Source organism: Rousettus aegyptiacus, unplaced genomic scaffold (assembly GCF_014176215.1).
Source record: "Rousettus aegyptiacus isolate mRouAeg1 unplaced genomic scaffold, mRouAeg1.p scaffold_m13_p_2, whole genome shotgun sequence".
In the NCBI taxonomy this organism is placed as follows: Eukaryota; Metazoa; Chordata; class Mammalia; order Chiroptera; family Pteropodidae; genus Rousettus; species Rousettus aegyptiacus.
Window position 1 is genome coordinate 39889626 of NW_023416295.1, and position 13560 is coordinate 39903185.

The 13560-nt window shown below is 33.8% G+C and overlaps 1 protein-coding gene and 1 pseudogene across 5 annotated transcripts in view; one reads left to right on the forward strand and one right to left on the reverse strand.

Moving 5' to 3' along the window:
- PDE1A (phosphodiesterase 1A) overlaps nt 1–13560 on the forward strand; it is a 281250-nt gene that overhangs the window by 250049 nt on the left and 17641 nt on the right. The window contains exon 15 of one of the 5 annotated variants that reach the window (XM_016149791.2): nt 64–426. The exons of the other annotated variants lie outside the window; for them this stretch is intronic. Within the exon in view, the coding sequence (XP_016005277.2) occupies nt 64–86 (23 nt within the window). The 3' untranslated portion in view covers nt 87–426. Of the gene's footprint in view, nt 1–63; nt 427–13560 lie in introns of those variants that run through there. 5 annotated transcript variants of the gene reach the window in all.
- On the reverse strand, nt 11261–12607 carry LOC107513287 (annotated as a pseudogene).

Below are 13560 nucleotides of genomic sequence, written 5' to 3' on the forward strand. Positions count from 1 at the left end.
TTTCATACTGTACTGGATAATTTTCTGATTTATTTGATATTGATTCAAACTCCAAAATATTAGGCACACAGAAGACTAAGAAGTGAGAAAAGAAGGCAACGTGGGAACTGAGATGCTATTGGATTTGCTTTGTGCATGAATCACAGCTGTTTAGAACCAGAAGAAAACCTAGACCTAGTTTAAGGCAAGCTTAACATTTTAGAATATGCATTAAAATTTTCAAACACACGTGTTTACTAGTTTATTTTTATGACTTATTTCCTACATAATTGCTCTAGAGTCATAGAATATTTTCAGTATGATATCATTCATTTGAACTTTTTGAGACCTAGTTTTGGTTTAAGTAGTTCATGTGTGCTACTAAAAAGGGAAAAAAAGATAGTATTCTGATTGGAATTATTTTGATATAAATTCTGGGAGAATTGTCATTTTAATGTTATTGTCTTCCTATTCATATATATCTTATCATTCATAGGTTTTCTTTCAAGTTTCTCAGAATGTTTATTTTTCCTTAATCATAATAACAATAATAATGATAATATAAAACACTTATTAGTGTTATTAGATGTTAGATGCTATACAAAACATGTAATATATTATATAATCATTTAATATTTATAATTAATAATTATTTAAAAAATTTTAATATACTTTGTTGACTTTTTCATCAATATATTATACTTTTTACTGCTTTTGTGAATTACTATCTCTTACAGATATATAGAGAAATGTTTACGTTGGAATACTAATCTGTAAATAGTGACAGTTTTTTCTTTCCCAAACATATACCTTTTATGATTGTTTATCTTGAGTCAACTGCCATTAGTAAGTTTATCCAGAATATTCTGAAACGGAAGTGGTGATAGCATTCAGTTTGTCTCCCAATTTGAAAGGGACGGTGTTTAAAGTTTCAGCACTTTGTGATGCTTCTGAATTTCTTTGATCTGCAATTTATGAGGTTAATTATATTCCCATCAATACTTAATTTTTAAGAAATATATTTTAAATGAAACATTTAGTTTTATCAATTGTCTTTTCTGTAGCTTTTAAAATAATCTGAATAATTTTTCTTTTGAATTGGTTCATGTAGTGAAATATATCAATAGATTTTTTTTATTGTCAGACCACCTTGTATTTCTTGGATACATCCAACTTAATCATGATGTATTAACTTTTAAAAAATTATGTATTACTTTTGCTGACTTTTAAAAATGTGTATTTATGAGTGAGATTAGGAGGTCATTTTTCTTTCTCATACTGACCTTGTTTAGTTTTGGTATTGAGACTACACTAGCCTCATAAAATGAGTCAGAATTTTTAAATTCTCTAGTTTGTGTGATATTGGAATTGACATTGAAAGTTTGGTAGAGTTTACCTTTAAAAACTATGTAAGCCTAGTGTTTTCTTTATAGGATAACTTTTATCTGCTGATTCAATTCCCATTTCTCTTCCTCTCACTTACTTGCTCTGCTCCAGCCACATTAACCTCCACACTGTTCTTTCATTTTCTTTCAACACATCAGATGCCTTCCTGCTTTAAGAGCTTTGTATTAGCATTTTTGTTAGAAATGCTCTGCCTTCACATACAACATGGCTGCCTCCTTTTCTTCTTTCAAGTCCAGCTTTAGCTGTTGCCTTTTCAATGAGGCCTCTTCCAGAAAAAATTTCAAATTCCATCCATGTTCGTCTCTTGCTCTCTGATACCTCCATCATTTTCTCATAATACATCACTGTCTAGTTATAAATAATTGACTTACTATGCTTAATTTTTATTGTTAGTATTCCCCCATCAAAAATAAGGTTCATAAGAACAACAAGGATGTTTGTTTCGATCTCTGATGTGTCTTAAAGCTCTTAGAACAGTGATTGTCACAAAGTAGAAACTCAATTACATGATGAAAGAAAGAAGGTGGGGGAAGAGAGAGAGAGAGAGAGAGAGAGAGAGAGAGAGAGAGAGAGAGAGAGAGAGAGAGAGAGAGAGAGAGAGAAAATTAAATCTTTCTCACTACCACTCTGAATTCTATCCTTGTCCTTCTTACTTCTCTTGGTGAAAACCTCAATCCATGTCCAGTGAATGTGGAAGCTAGATACCTTGTAGAGGACTGGGAGGGAAAGTAGAGCTTGACTAAGTATTTTCCAAGGAACTTCCCTACAGAGATGTGGTGTTCGAATCTGATGATTGAAAATCTGGGTGCTTTAGAAACAACATCTGTGGCTACTTGTCCGAATGGGCATGGGCCTGGTAGTAAACAAGTGGGAACAAAACCAGATCAGTTAATCATCATCAACAAGGCATTGTAGTTCTTTCAGGACATACAAATAGCATGTGATTGTTAAATTAACTTTATTTGAAACAATATTACTTGATTAACATTTATCAAGGATGTCTTACTACTTTGTAGGGAAAAAACGATGTTAATTTTTTTTTAATTTGAATGATTTAAAATTAACTGACTTATGTGATGCAAATTAATACACAAATTTAGCTTCTTTGAGGTTTTTCAGTGCAGTTAGTAGTTTTAAACAATGTTTCAAAGGGAAACTGACATTCTTGATTATAGGAAAATCTGAGTTTTTTTTTTCTTTTTAATGAGACATTCTCTCTTTTATGCCAGGTCTCAGGCAATCTTAAGGCATGTTAGGTACATAAATTCAGTCAATTTTTTTCCTAGAAAATACTGACAGGATGGTAAAAGCTGGTTTAAAAAATCGAGCCTATAAAATAGTGTAAATAGCCAATCTGCATTAATTTCCAATCGGTATCTAACTTAGGGAACTTTAGGGGCAAATGTGGGAAAGTGAGTCTTACAGCTCCTAGCACTGCACCCAAATGCGACACTCTTATCCCTTTTGAAAAGTTCCACAATTTGAATCAGACTGATTCCTCCTTTTGGTTTCACAGGGCGGGAAAAATTTGCCACCAGGACAATAAGAAGTCATCTCATATGAATGCTATGTTATCTTCTTCCTTTGCTTCCTCAATGAAAACCTTGGAATCTTTAGGAAACAAGGCTGATTGGCTTTAGCCTCTATTCTTAAACTCTGACCCTGAGGACACGTAGAGAGGCTTCTTCAGTGAAAATTTAAAAATCACCTTGAGGACTGATAGATAGGCTGCTCGGGAGGAATAAATATGATTGCTAGCCTAAATATCACACCCAAACCTGTCATATAGCAGCAGTTTTACTTCCAAAGACCTACTTCTCTGTACTTCTATTTTACAGATCTCTGTTAGCGTTCTGGGCACATTATTTTTCTTGTTTGCCAGCAACCTCTAGTAGATCCTAACAGTGCGCCTCACTCTTTTACAACTGTCGCTTAGAGAAAATAAAAAGATTTTTTGAATTACTTTAGAAGGTTATGTTTATAAATATTTGTTCATAAAATGTTATTCTTTTCCATTCTCTTTTTAATCTGTTAAAACTTTTCATGCAAAATTTAATGTATTTTATGTTTCAACTCCTAATCTATCTGGACTGTGAATCCTGATTATCATTTCAAGAAAAAAAAAATGTACACTTTTTAGATTTCAGAAGAGACAAGAAATCAAACAGAGAAAAGCAAAGTTAGAGATAAAAAACAAGAATTTGCTCTTATTCTCTAATTATGGTTCAAAAATGTAATTAACAGTTTAAATGAAATCATTCTAGTAATTGTAAAATCATATATTTTAAATTATTAGTAAATTAAATTATACATTATATCATACATTTATTTTTTTATTCCTATTTCAAATTTAATCTGTCCAGCTAACATTCTACATTATATTATCAGTACAATAGAGCAGGAGTATGAACTTGATAGAAAGGAATATTTGAAAGATCAAAATTATAAAGTTCTATGAGTTAGTATTCACCAAAGTCACTTAACCCTAGAAGAGCTTAAATGACAGCTCGAAACTTGAGTCTGTGCTTCTGTTATTTATTCATTTTCTCATTCATTTATTTTAAAGATGCAACTGAATTGTTTTTAGCCCTGACATCATATTAGCATCATCTGGGCCACTTTATTTTTCATAAGTTCAACATATCTTAACTCTAGTTCACAGAGGAAGGAAAAAATAGAACACTTTGTGCATTTAAATGAACGCAGCAGGACATGGAGGGGGAGAGCAGGAAATTTCATCAGTTTATGGTAAAAAAAAAAAAAAAAAAAAAAAACAAGCCTGTATAGATTAGGATCTGAGCCATTGTCACTCAGCCAAGCTATATGCAGGAAATAGCAGCACATACCTTAGAAATGGTATTTCTCAGATATCTTGGGTCTTAGATGTCTCAGGTCTCACAGCTCTATCCTGAAATGTTTGCCTTCTACTCCTGCGAAAGTCAGAAAGTCTGTGGACTTTATCACTGTGTTTCCCTTCTCATGAAATGCAATTTTTGGATCCCTTCCTCTACTCTGCTAGTTAAAATACTACCTATCTTCCAAAACTTCATTAAAATGCCTTTTCTAAGAAGGCTGTCACTTCATTATATAAGCATAGGTATCTTATTCATATTACAGTAGGAGTACTTATATTTTGCCTTGCATCCTAAAAATGGAGTTAAAATGCATTCAACAGGGACTTACCAAAATCAGTGTTGGAACATGAATAGAAATAAAGAGGAAATTCAAGATATGTTTCCAGTTCCACATGCTTTATTAGAGATTCTGACATTCCCCTTTGGAGGTGTGTACCATCTCTCTGTCCAGTCACTGCATTATATGAGGTATTATGATTGCAGTGTGTTGCACGTGTTAAAACTATGGAGCCTGACAAAAAGTTGAGAACTAATAATAAGGTCATTCCAAAATTATTTGCAGAGGTGTTCTATGTGCAAAACAAATACCTATAGATTTTTTTTTGAAACCAGAGCTCATGGATGTTCAGCTTTAGATCTTCAGTGGCTCCTGCTCAGAACAAGGTAAGAGCTCAGTCAATGTTGAATAGAGAATTGACTGCACATTAACAAAGTCTGATTTTAATAGTGAGTCCATATAAATGAAATTATATTACCCATTATGTTGCAAAATATTTTTCTTTGCTAGCTGAAATGTCTTAAAAAAACTGATTAATGGGAAAAGGGAAAACTAAATGTAAGGGATGTTACCCCCAAATCCTCCTCTTGTTCAATGTCTGTACTGCTATGTTTTCTGACATCCAAAACTTAGTCCCTTGCTCTACTGTTACATTGGAATATGAGTCATAACTGTAAGAATTTATAGGAAATTTGTAGCTTCTGAAAACTGTCGGATACAAGTATGACAATGAAAATTTGGGGAGTAGGTGGTGATGAACAGGGAGTTGTAGATGAGATGTTGCAATGTTGAGCAGAGTTGATGGGGGCAAAGACTAATGACTTTCGGAAGGAAATAGCTCTCTGAGAATGTTCTCGCCTTCAGATGCTACTCTCCTCTAGCAAGTGTAACCAGAATTTGACTGGATCCTTCACACCGATCACACTAGGAAAGGAAAAGAGATATGAAAGATCTCTTCAAGTGGGATTTAGTATATAAGTCTTCCAGGAGAAATGATGAAAACTTTCAAGAATCTGATGCTCAAATTTTACTTCTATATCATCTTGAAAATACAATGTAAGCCCATTCTTTAACAAGACAACTGGAAATGATTAATTTTGGAAGCCTTGAACTAATTTTAATTTGTATCAGGAAACTTTCGCAGAGGTAGAAAGAGAAATTAAGTACATGGACCTACTCGGTAATATTAACTCATCACTCTAGGCTCATTCAGAATGGGATCCATTCAGAAGGGCCTTTTGTTCCCATATCACCTTTCCATCTTAGGTTAGGCTTCTATAAAATATGCTGAGTAAGTCTTCTGATTAAAGAAAACCCAGAGACATTAGTGAGAAATAGGAATCTCATCAAATAAAATTAGTTCAACAAGAATAAGATAATAGTTTTGATATTAATTTGATATAGAGATAACAGCACCCATAATTTATTTTAAATAAATTCAGTTTCATCATGAGAATAATCCTGTTAAGTAAAGTTTTATGGATTAGTAATTGCAGTACTCCCTACAATCCTGGCTGGATGCTGTAAATCAATAAGGTGCTTTATGATTAATTACTCAAAGTGCTTTTATTTTAAAGCATGAACTTACCATTTATAAGTCTTCTTCAAAAGGAACAACTTGTATATATGTCCAAAAGCAATTTATTGCACTACTATTTTCAAAAACTATAAGTATAGACTAACTCTCTCCACACATTGCTTCAAGTAGTGCCTCATCATAGCCAGCATAGGTTAGATAAGAAAATGTACGTAGGAGAGAAAGAAAGAACAGAAAAGATATTTTATAAAAACACTAGTCTCACAGCCCAGGATAAAAGATGATGGCAGGATTTTCCACTCATTTACACCTTCTGATTTTTTTAGGCATACATACTTACTTTAGCCATATATTTATGCTGTATTTTTTTACAGCTTTATTGAGCTATAATTGACATATAACATTGTGAAAGTTTTAGGTGTACAATATGTTGATTTGATACACATATACTGCAAAATGACTACCATAGTAGGGTTAGGTACAACTCCATCAGCTCATATTTATCTTTGTGTGTGTGTGGAGCAGTGAGAACATTTAAAACCAACTTTCTTAGCATCATTCAAGTATATAATACATTATGGTTAACTATTATCACCACGCTGTACATTACATCTCCAGAACTTATTCATCTTGTAAGTGGTAGTATATACTGTTTGGCCAGCATCTCCCATTTCTTCTATCCTCTAGGCCCTGGCAACCACCATTCTACTCTGTTTCTATGAGGTCAGCTTTTTTAGATTCTGTGTGTATGTGAAATCACACAGTATTTGTCTTTGTCTGTCTGACTTATTTCACTTACAATAATGCCCTAAAATTCCAGCATGCTGTCAAAAATGTCAGGATTTCCTTCTTTCTCATGAATGAATAATAATCCATTGTATGTATATCTTAGACCTTCTTTATCCATTCATCTATACATGGATACTTGAGTTGTGTCTATAGTTTGGGTATTATGAATAATGTTGCAATAAACACGGGAGTGCAGAGATCTTTTTGATATCTTGTTTTCATTTACTTTGGATATATATCCAGAAGTAGGATTTCTGGATCATATGGAAGTTATATTTTTTATTTTTGAGAAACTTCCACATTGTTTTCCTTACTGGCTGTACCAATTTACATTCTTGCCTGCAGTGCACAAGAGTTCCTTTTTCTCTACACCCTCATCAATATTTGTTATCTTTTGTCTCTTTGATGACTGCCATTCTAATAGGTATGAGGTGATAGCTCATTGTGGTTTCAATTTGCATTTCCTTGATGCTTAGTGATTTTGAGCATTTTTTCAAGTGCCTGTGGCTATCTCACCTTTTTTAATCAAATTGAGGTTGTTTTTTTTTTTTTTGGCTATTGAATTATATGAGTTATTTATATATTTTGGATATTAATCCCTTATCAGATGTATAATTTCAAATATATTCTGTCATTCTGTAGGTTGCCTTTTCATTTGTTGATTGTTTCTTTTGCTGTGCAGAAGCTTTTGAGTTTGATGTAGTTTTATTTATTAATTTTTGCATTTGTTGCTTATGATTTTAGTGTTTTATTTAAAAAATATATTGTTACCAAAACTAATGTCGGGGAGATTTTTCTGTATATATTTTTTTAGGAGTTTTATGGTTTCAGGTCTCATGTTTAAATCTTTAATGCATTTTAAGTTAATTCTTGTGTATGGGGTAAAATAGTCCAATTTCACTCTTCTGCCTATGATTATCCAATTTTCACAGTACCCTTTATTGTAAAGACTGTTTTTTCCCCATTGAGTATTCTTAGCTCCTTTGTCAAATATTAGTTGACCATATATGTGAGGACATATTTCTAGGCTCTCTATTCTGTTCTGTTGGTATGTCTATTTTTACGCTAGTAAAATGCTATTTTGGTTACTATAGCTTTGTACTATGACTTGAAATCAAGAAGTGTAATGCTTCCAGCTTTGTTTTTCTTTCTCAGGATTGCTTTGGCTCTTGGGGTCTGTTGTGCTTCCATACTAATTTTAGGATTTTTTTTCTATTTCTATGAAAAATTCTATTTAAATTTTGGCAGAGATTGCATTGAATCTGTAGACTGATTCGGGTAGTATAGATATCTACACAGGATATCTTCCCATTGGTTGTGTCTGCTTCGGTTTTTTTTTAAATCACTGTTTTAAAGTTTTCAGTGTACAGGCCTTTCACCTCTTTGGTTGAATTAATTTCTTAGTATTGTTTTCAATGTTATTATGAATGGTGCTTAGCACATAGGAAGTATTCTCTGAATGTTAAGTATTGTTTTTGCTCTTTAATTTTTGAAAGTGTTTTGGAAACATTGGTTAAAGAAAGACTCTTCTTTAAACGTTTGGTAGAATTCACCATAAAATCATCGGGTCCTGGGGTTTTCTCTGTTGAGAGATTTTTGATTACTTATCTAATCTCCTTACTCTGTATTAGTGTGTTCAGATTTTTCTGTTCTTTCATGATTTAGTCTTGATAGCTTGTATGTTTCTAGGAATGTAGCTGGAGTCACAAATCTCTATTATTTTTCCTCTGCCATACTAGCAAGAGAACATTTGGCGTCTTCTTATAGCTCTTTACTTTGAAACCTCCCTGAGTATAGGACCTGTATCAGCCTTGGTTTTGGAGTCTTTCTTAGCCTCTTATTTACTGCATATTTTACCACAGAGAGTAGAGGCCAAAAGAGCCTTGTTTCTTAGAAAATGCTGTACACTACTTTACCTTCCCTGAAAAAACTGAATTTTGAATCCTATTATCTTATCAGAGCAGGAAGATGAAAATGTCATGTTTACACTTTCCAACTTGAAACTTTTAAAATGTGTTTCTCCAGACAACAAACAATGTTTTCTCCCTTTCAAGTCCAATAGACACTTACCCCTTTGGGTCAGGGAGTTATCACTGTGTGGCCAAACTCTTTGGGTTAGTAGTTAAGTACATGGCTTTGGGGTCGAAGGCCCAACTTTGCTCGTTTGATGATATATGGTCTTGGGAATAAAAAGTGCTGGAGGGTTAAGTAATAAAATATATGAAACACTTAGCACAGTGCTTGGCACATAGTACATAGTCTCTGAATGTTAACTGTTGTTTTTGCTGTCACTGTTAATGTTAACCATCATCATCTTGGTTCTTACTCTTTAAATTATGTTCTTTTTTATACAGATTACTTATAATTTAATAAGTCAAGATATAATAATACATTTATTTTAAAATACACATAGATTGATTTTAACAAGAATTTAAATTTTAGAGTTGGTTGTGCATTATATTCTTTTTAAAGTTTTTTGTATAGATATTCAGAGTTTCAAGTTTGATTATATCTTCTTCATATCCACATCTGAGTTCATTTTAAAACACTCAGAATCTTATAAAAAGTTGTTGGTCAGAGATTATAGGTAAATGGTAAGATAAATAATGTGTATGCATTTTGTTTCTTCTTTATGACATGGTTCAAGTTGAACAATTTGAGAAATAACTTCTGATAGTATTGAGAAATAACTTCTGATAGTAGAAATAACTTCTGATTATGTTATAAAATTCCACATTAAAAGTAAAACCTTTAACTAATTTTTTTAACTTTCGAATTGAGTAAAAATGGAAAGAAACCAGCAAAATCAAGAACTGATTTTTAAATAGTTCCCTAGAGCTGGTAAACAAAAATGATACTCTATTCTACACATACAGGGGAGTGAGAATTGATGGCTTATATTTAGAACAATATATCACAGGTATTTTTGCAGGATTATTGTTATCAAAAGAAGTTTAGTTATGTTTAACATTCTCTATTTAAGCACCAAGTAGATTTATATATTGACATATTTAAATACTTTTACTAAAAGCAGTTGAGTTCTTTTTCCTTAATCCAGCTTTAAATAGAAAACCCAATTAACCAGAGTACTAAAAGCAAAGCCAAAATGTTTCCACTTTACAAATATTTTTTCCAAGTTTTAACTTTTAAAACTTGTTTAGATGAATACTTAAATTAGTATTCTGTGTGTTTTTTCCTACTTTTAAAAGATAAAATATGAAATTTTGGCACACCTCTCTGACTCGATTTTTATAGCATCTTTTTCTTAATCGAGAAACTAAAGAAGTTCCATATTGCCTCTCACATCTAATTGGCTCTAAGAGCCAAATCTTAAAATGTACATGACCAGTTCCTCTTTTACAACAGTGTGATCTGAATGGTCATCACTGTCACTGCACTACTCCAGACCTTTCTCCATTGCCCTCCTCCCAACTTCCCTACCTTCCAAGATAATCAATTCCTTTACATTCCCACCTTCTCCCTGTCACCAGAGCCTGCCTTCTTTTAAAAAGATCTGTGATCCAATCACAAATCCCTTCTAGAAATAATAGCACTTTAATAGGCATTAGAACCTTCTTCTAAAAAGAATAACAGTGAAGGAGAAATTTTTGCTTCAGTCAGTGAGAAGGAACTCTGAGTCAAGTTTTCTCAACTGGGCTTCTCCCTTGGCACATTTTTTTTCTTCTGATCTCCTGCCTTTGTTTAGACTCTAGTCTTCCAATCCATCTCCTCACTCGACACATTAGGAGCACATTTCTACCTGCATTCCACCAAACATATGCATTCTGTAGACCCAGTTTTAAACTGAACTTTGAACTTTCAAGGAGCTGCAGTAACTACCTCCTACATTGTTTAAACTCTTTAGTGTCAGTGAAACTTAAATACTAAAATCTGGCTGTTTGACATGGCATTAGCTCCCCTACTTGAGTATACTTTCATTGAATGGCAGATAATTATATCATAAAAATCTTTCGTTTTCCATAGATCACCTGTAGAACTCACTATACTTTTAGGTGCCTAATGCATGTGCATTAGGTAATGGATTCATTCTGGAGTTTACTAATGTAAATCACTGTGTTTTGTTTTGCTTTAGTGGAGCAAGAAATCATTTATCATTTTTTTCTCATTAAACTTTGTTTTAATGAGTCTCAAAATTTTGTGACAGATTTTTTTGATCATGTTGTTTCCATTGAAAAATGCTGATTTTAAAAACTAATAACTTAAAAATTGCCACACACACCAAAAAAACCCAAATGGTCCACAAAACATTCTTCTTCCCTTCTGAAGTTTTTATGAAGCATTGTAATCATGAACTAGTCTTTTGCTATTAAACTTAAATGGCCATTTGAGACAAATAGCTGAGACCATTCTTCCACCACCGATTAAGAATGGGGTGGCAGGTACTGGGGAAAATATTCATTTAGCTTTCTGAGCTTTCTGGGTAGACTTGGTAACCTTGCCATCCCCAGCTACCTTCTTGTCCACTGCTTTGGTGACACTCACAGCAACTGTTATAAATAGCAAAACAGCCCAGAGGAGGATAGTCAGAGAAGCTCTCAACATACATGGGCTTGCCAGGAACTGCATCAATGATGGCAGCATCACCAGATTTCAAAAATTTCAGGCCATCTTTCAGTTTTTTCCCAGAATGAAGATCAATCTTTTTCTTCAGCTCAGTAAATTTGCAAGCCATGTGAGCTGTGTGACAATCCAGCACAGGAACATATCTGGTACTGATTTGGCCTAGATGGCTCAGGATAATCACCTGAGTCATGAAGCCAGCTTTTTCCATTGGTGGGTTATTTTTGTTGTCACCAGCTGGATTGCTACAATGAATATCTTTGGCGGACACATTCTTGACATTGAAGCCCACATTGTCCCCAGGAAGATCTTTCTTCAAAGCTTCAAGGTGCATTTCAACAGACTTTACTTCAGTTATTACATGGACTAGAGCAAAAGTGACCACCATGCCAGGTTTGAGAACACCAGTCTCCACTTAATCCACAGGGACAGTACCAATACCACTAATTTGTAGATATCCTAGAGTGACAGACACGAAGGCTGAGTTAGTGGCTGGATGCAATCCAGAGCTTCACATAGTGTGGTTCCACTGGCATTGCCGTCCTTAGGGGTGACTTTCTATCCCTTGAACCAAGGCATGATAGCACTCGGCTCCAGCATGTTGTCACCATTCCAACCAGAAATTGACACAAAATACAAGTGTTAGGGTTGTAGCCAATTTTCTTAATGTAGGTACTGACTTCCTTAACAATTTTCTCATATCTCTTCTGTCTGTAGGGTGGCTCAGTAGAATCTATCTTGTTAACACCAACAATTAGTTGTTACGCACTCAGTGTGTAAGCCAGAAGGGCATCCTCATAGGTCTGCCCATTCTTGCAGATACCTGCTTCGAATTCACCAACACCAGCAGCAACAATCAGGACAGGACAGCTCAGTTCGCCTGAGATATGCCTGTGATCACATTTTTGATAAAGTCTCTTCGTCCTGGGGCATCAACAATGATCTTGCTGGTCTTGAATTTCCACAGCAAGTGATACTATGCTCACATTCAGCTTTCAGCTCATCTAAGACCCAAGCATATCTGAAGTAGTCTTTCCCCATCTCAGCAGTCTTCTCTTCAAATTTTCTAATGGTTCCTCTGTCAGTCCCACCATTGTAGGTCAGATGACCAGCTGTGGTAAACGTGCCAGAATCTACATGTCCAGTGATGACGATGTTGATATGAGGCGTCTTTTGTTCCATTTTGGCTTGGATATAGTATTGGTTTACATGACACCCATGTAAACCCATTGTGGAAAAGCTCATTTAACTATTTCTTGATTTGTATCTTATATAACACTTAAAACAAATTAGATATTACTTATTCTTATAGGATTGGAGCTAGCATATTTGAGAAGTGGTGGAGTTTTTCTTGAGCATTTCCATCTTCTTTTTCTTCTCAGGTCCCTTGATGTTCATTCCTCCCTTTACTTACTTTTACCTTCATACTCACAGCAAAATTCACCCCCAGGAAAAAAACATACTAAAAACTATTTCCTCTCTAGATGCATTTAAATTAAGAGTGTTTTCCCCTTGTGTCAAAGATTTCTTATTCCCAACCTATAAGGCGAATTATACAGATTCCAAAACACCAATTAGAATTTGATGTTCTGATTTATCCTACATTACATTTCTCCAATGACTATAACTTTTAATCTTTGATCACCAATTCATTCTAGTTATTTGCAATATAAGCTACATGAGTGGAACAAATATAAAACTGAAGCAACCAAGATAAATCAGCCTGCAAGAGGAAATACATAGCAAAGGTGAGATTTTTCCCATGAGGAAATGAGAATGCAGTGTAACTCAGAACTATTATTTCTGTTGAAAAGACTGCACAAATAAATTTAGAGCTAAGTATTTTTCAAACACTATTTGTTGTTACTGCTAAATATGGAATATTAATGAATATTTTTCTGAGGGATAATTTAGGGTTCTGTCTCTCAAACTTACCCACGCTATGGTGCCTTGGAATACTCTATCTCTCCTGACCATGTGTTCCTCATTTCTAAGACGAAAATCATACTGATAGTTTTCCTACTCACATGCAAGGATTGCTGGGTCAGAAAAATAAGAAATATACATGAGTGCAAATATAAAACATTACATTAAATTTATTATTTTTGTTAAAAATATATATAGAAGAAAAGATT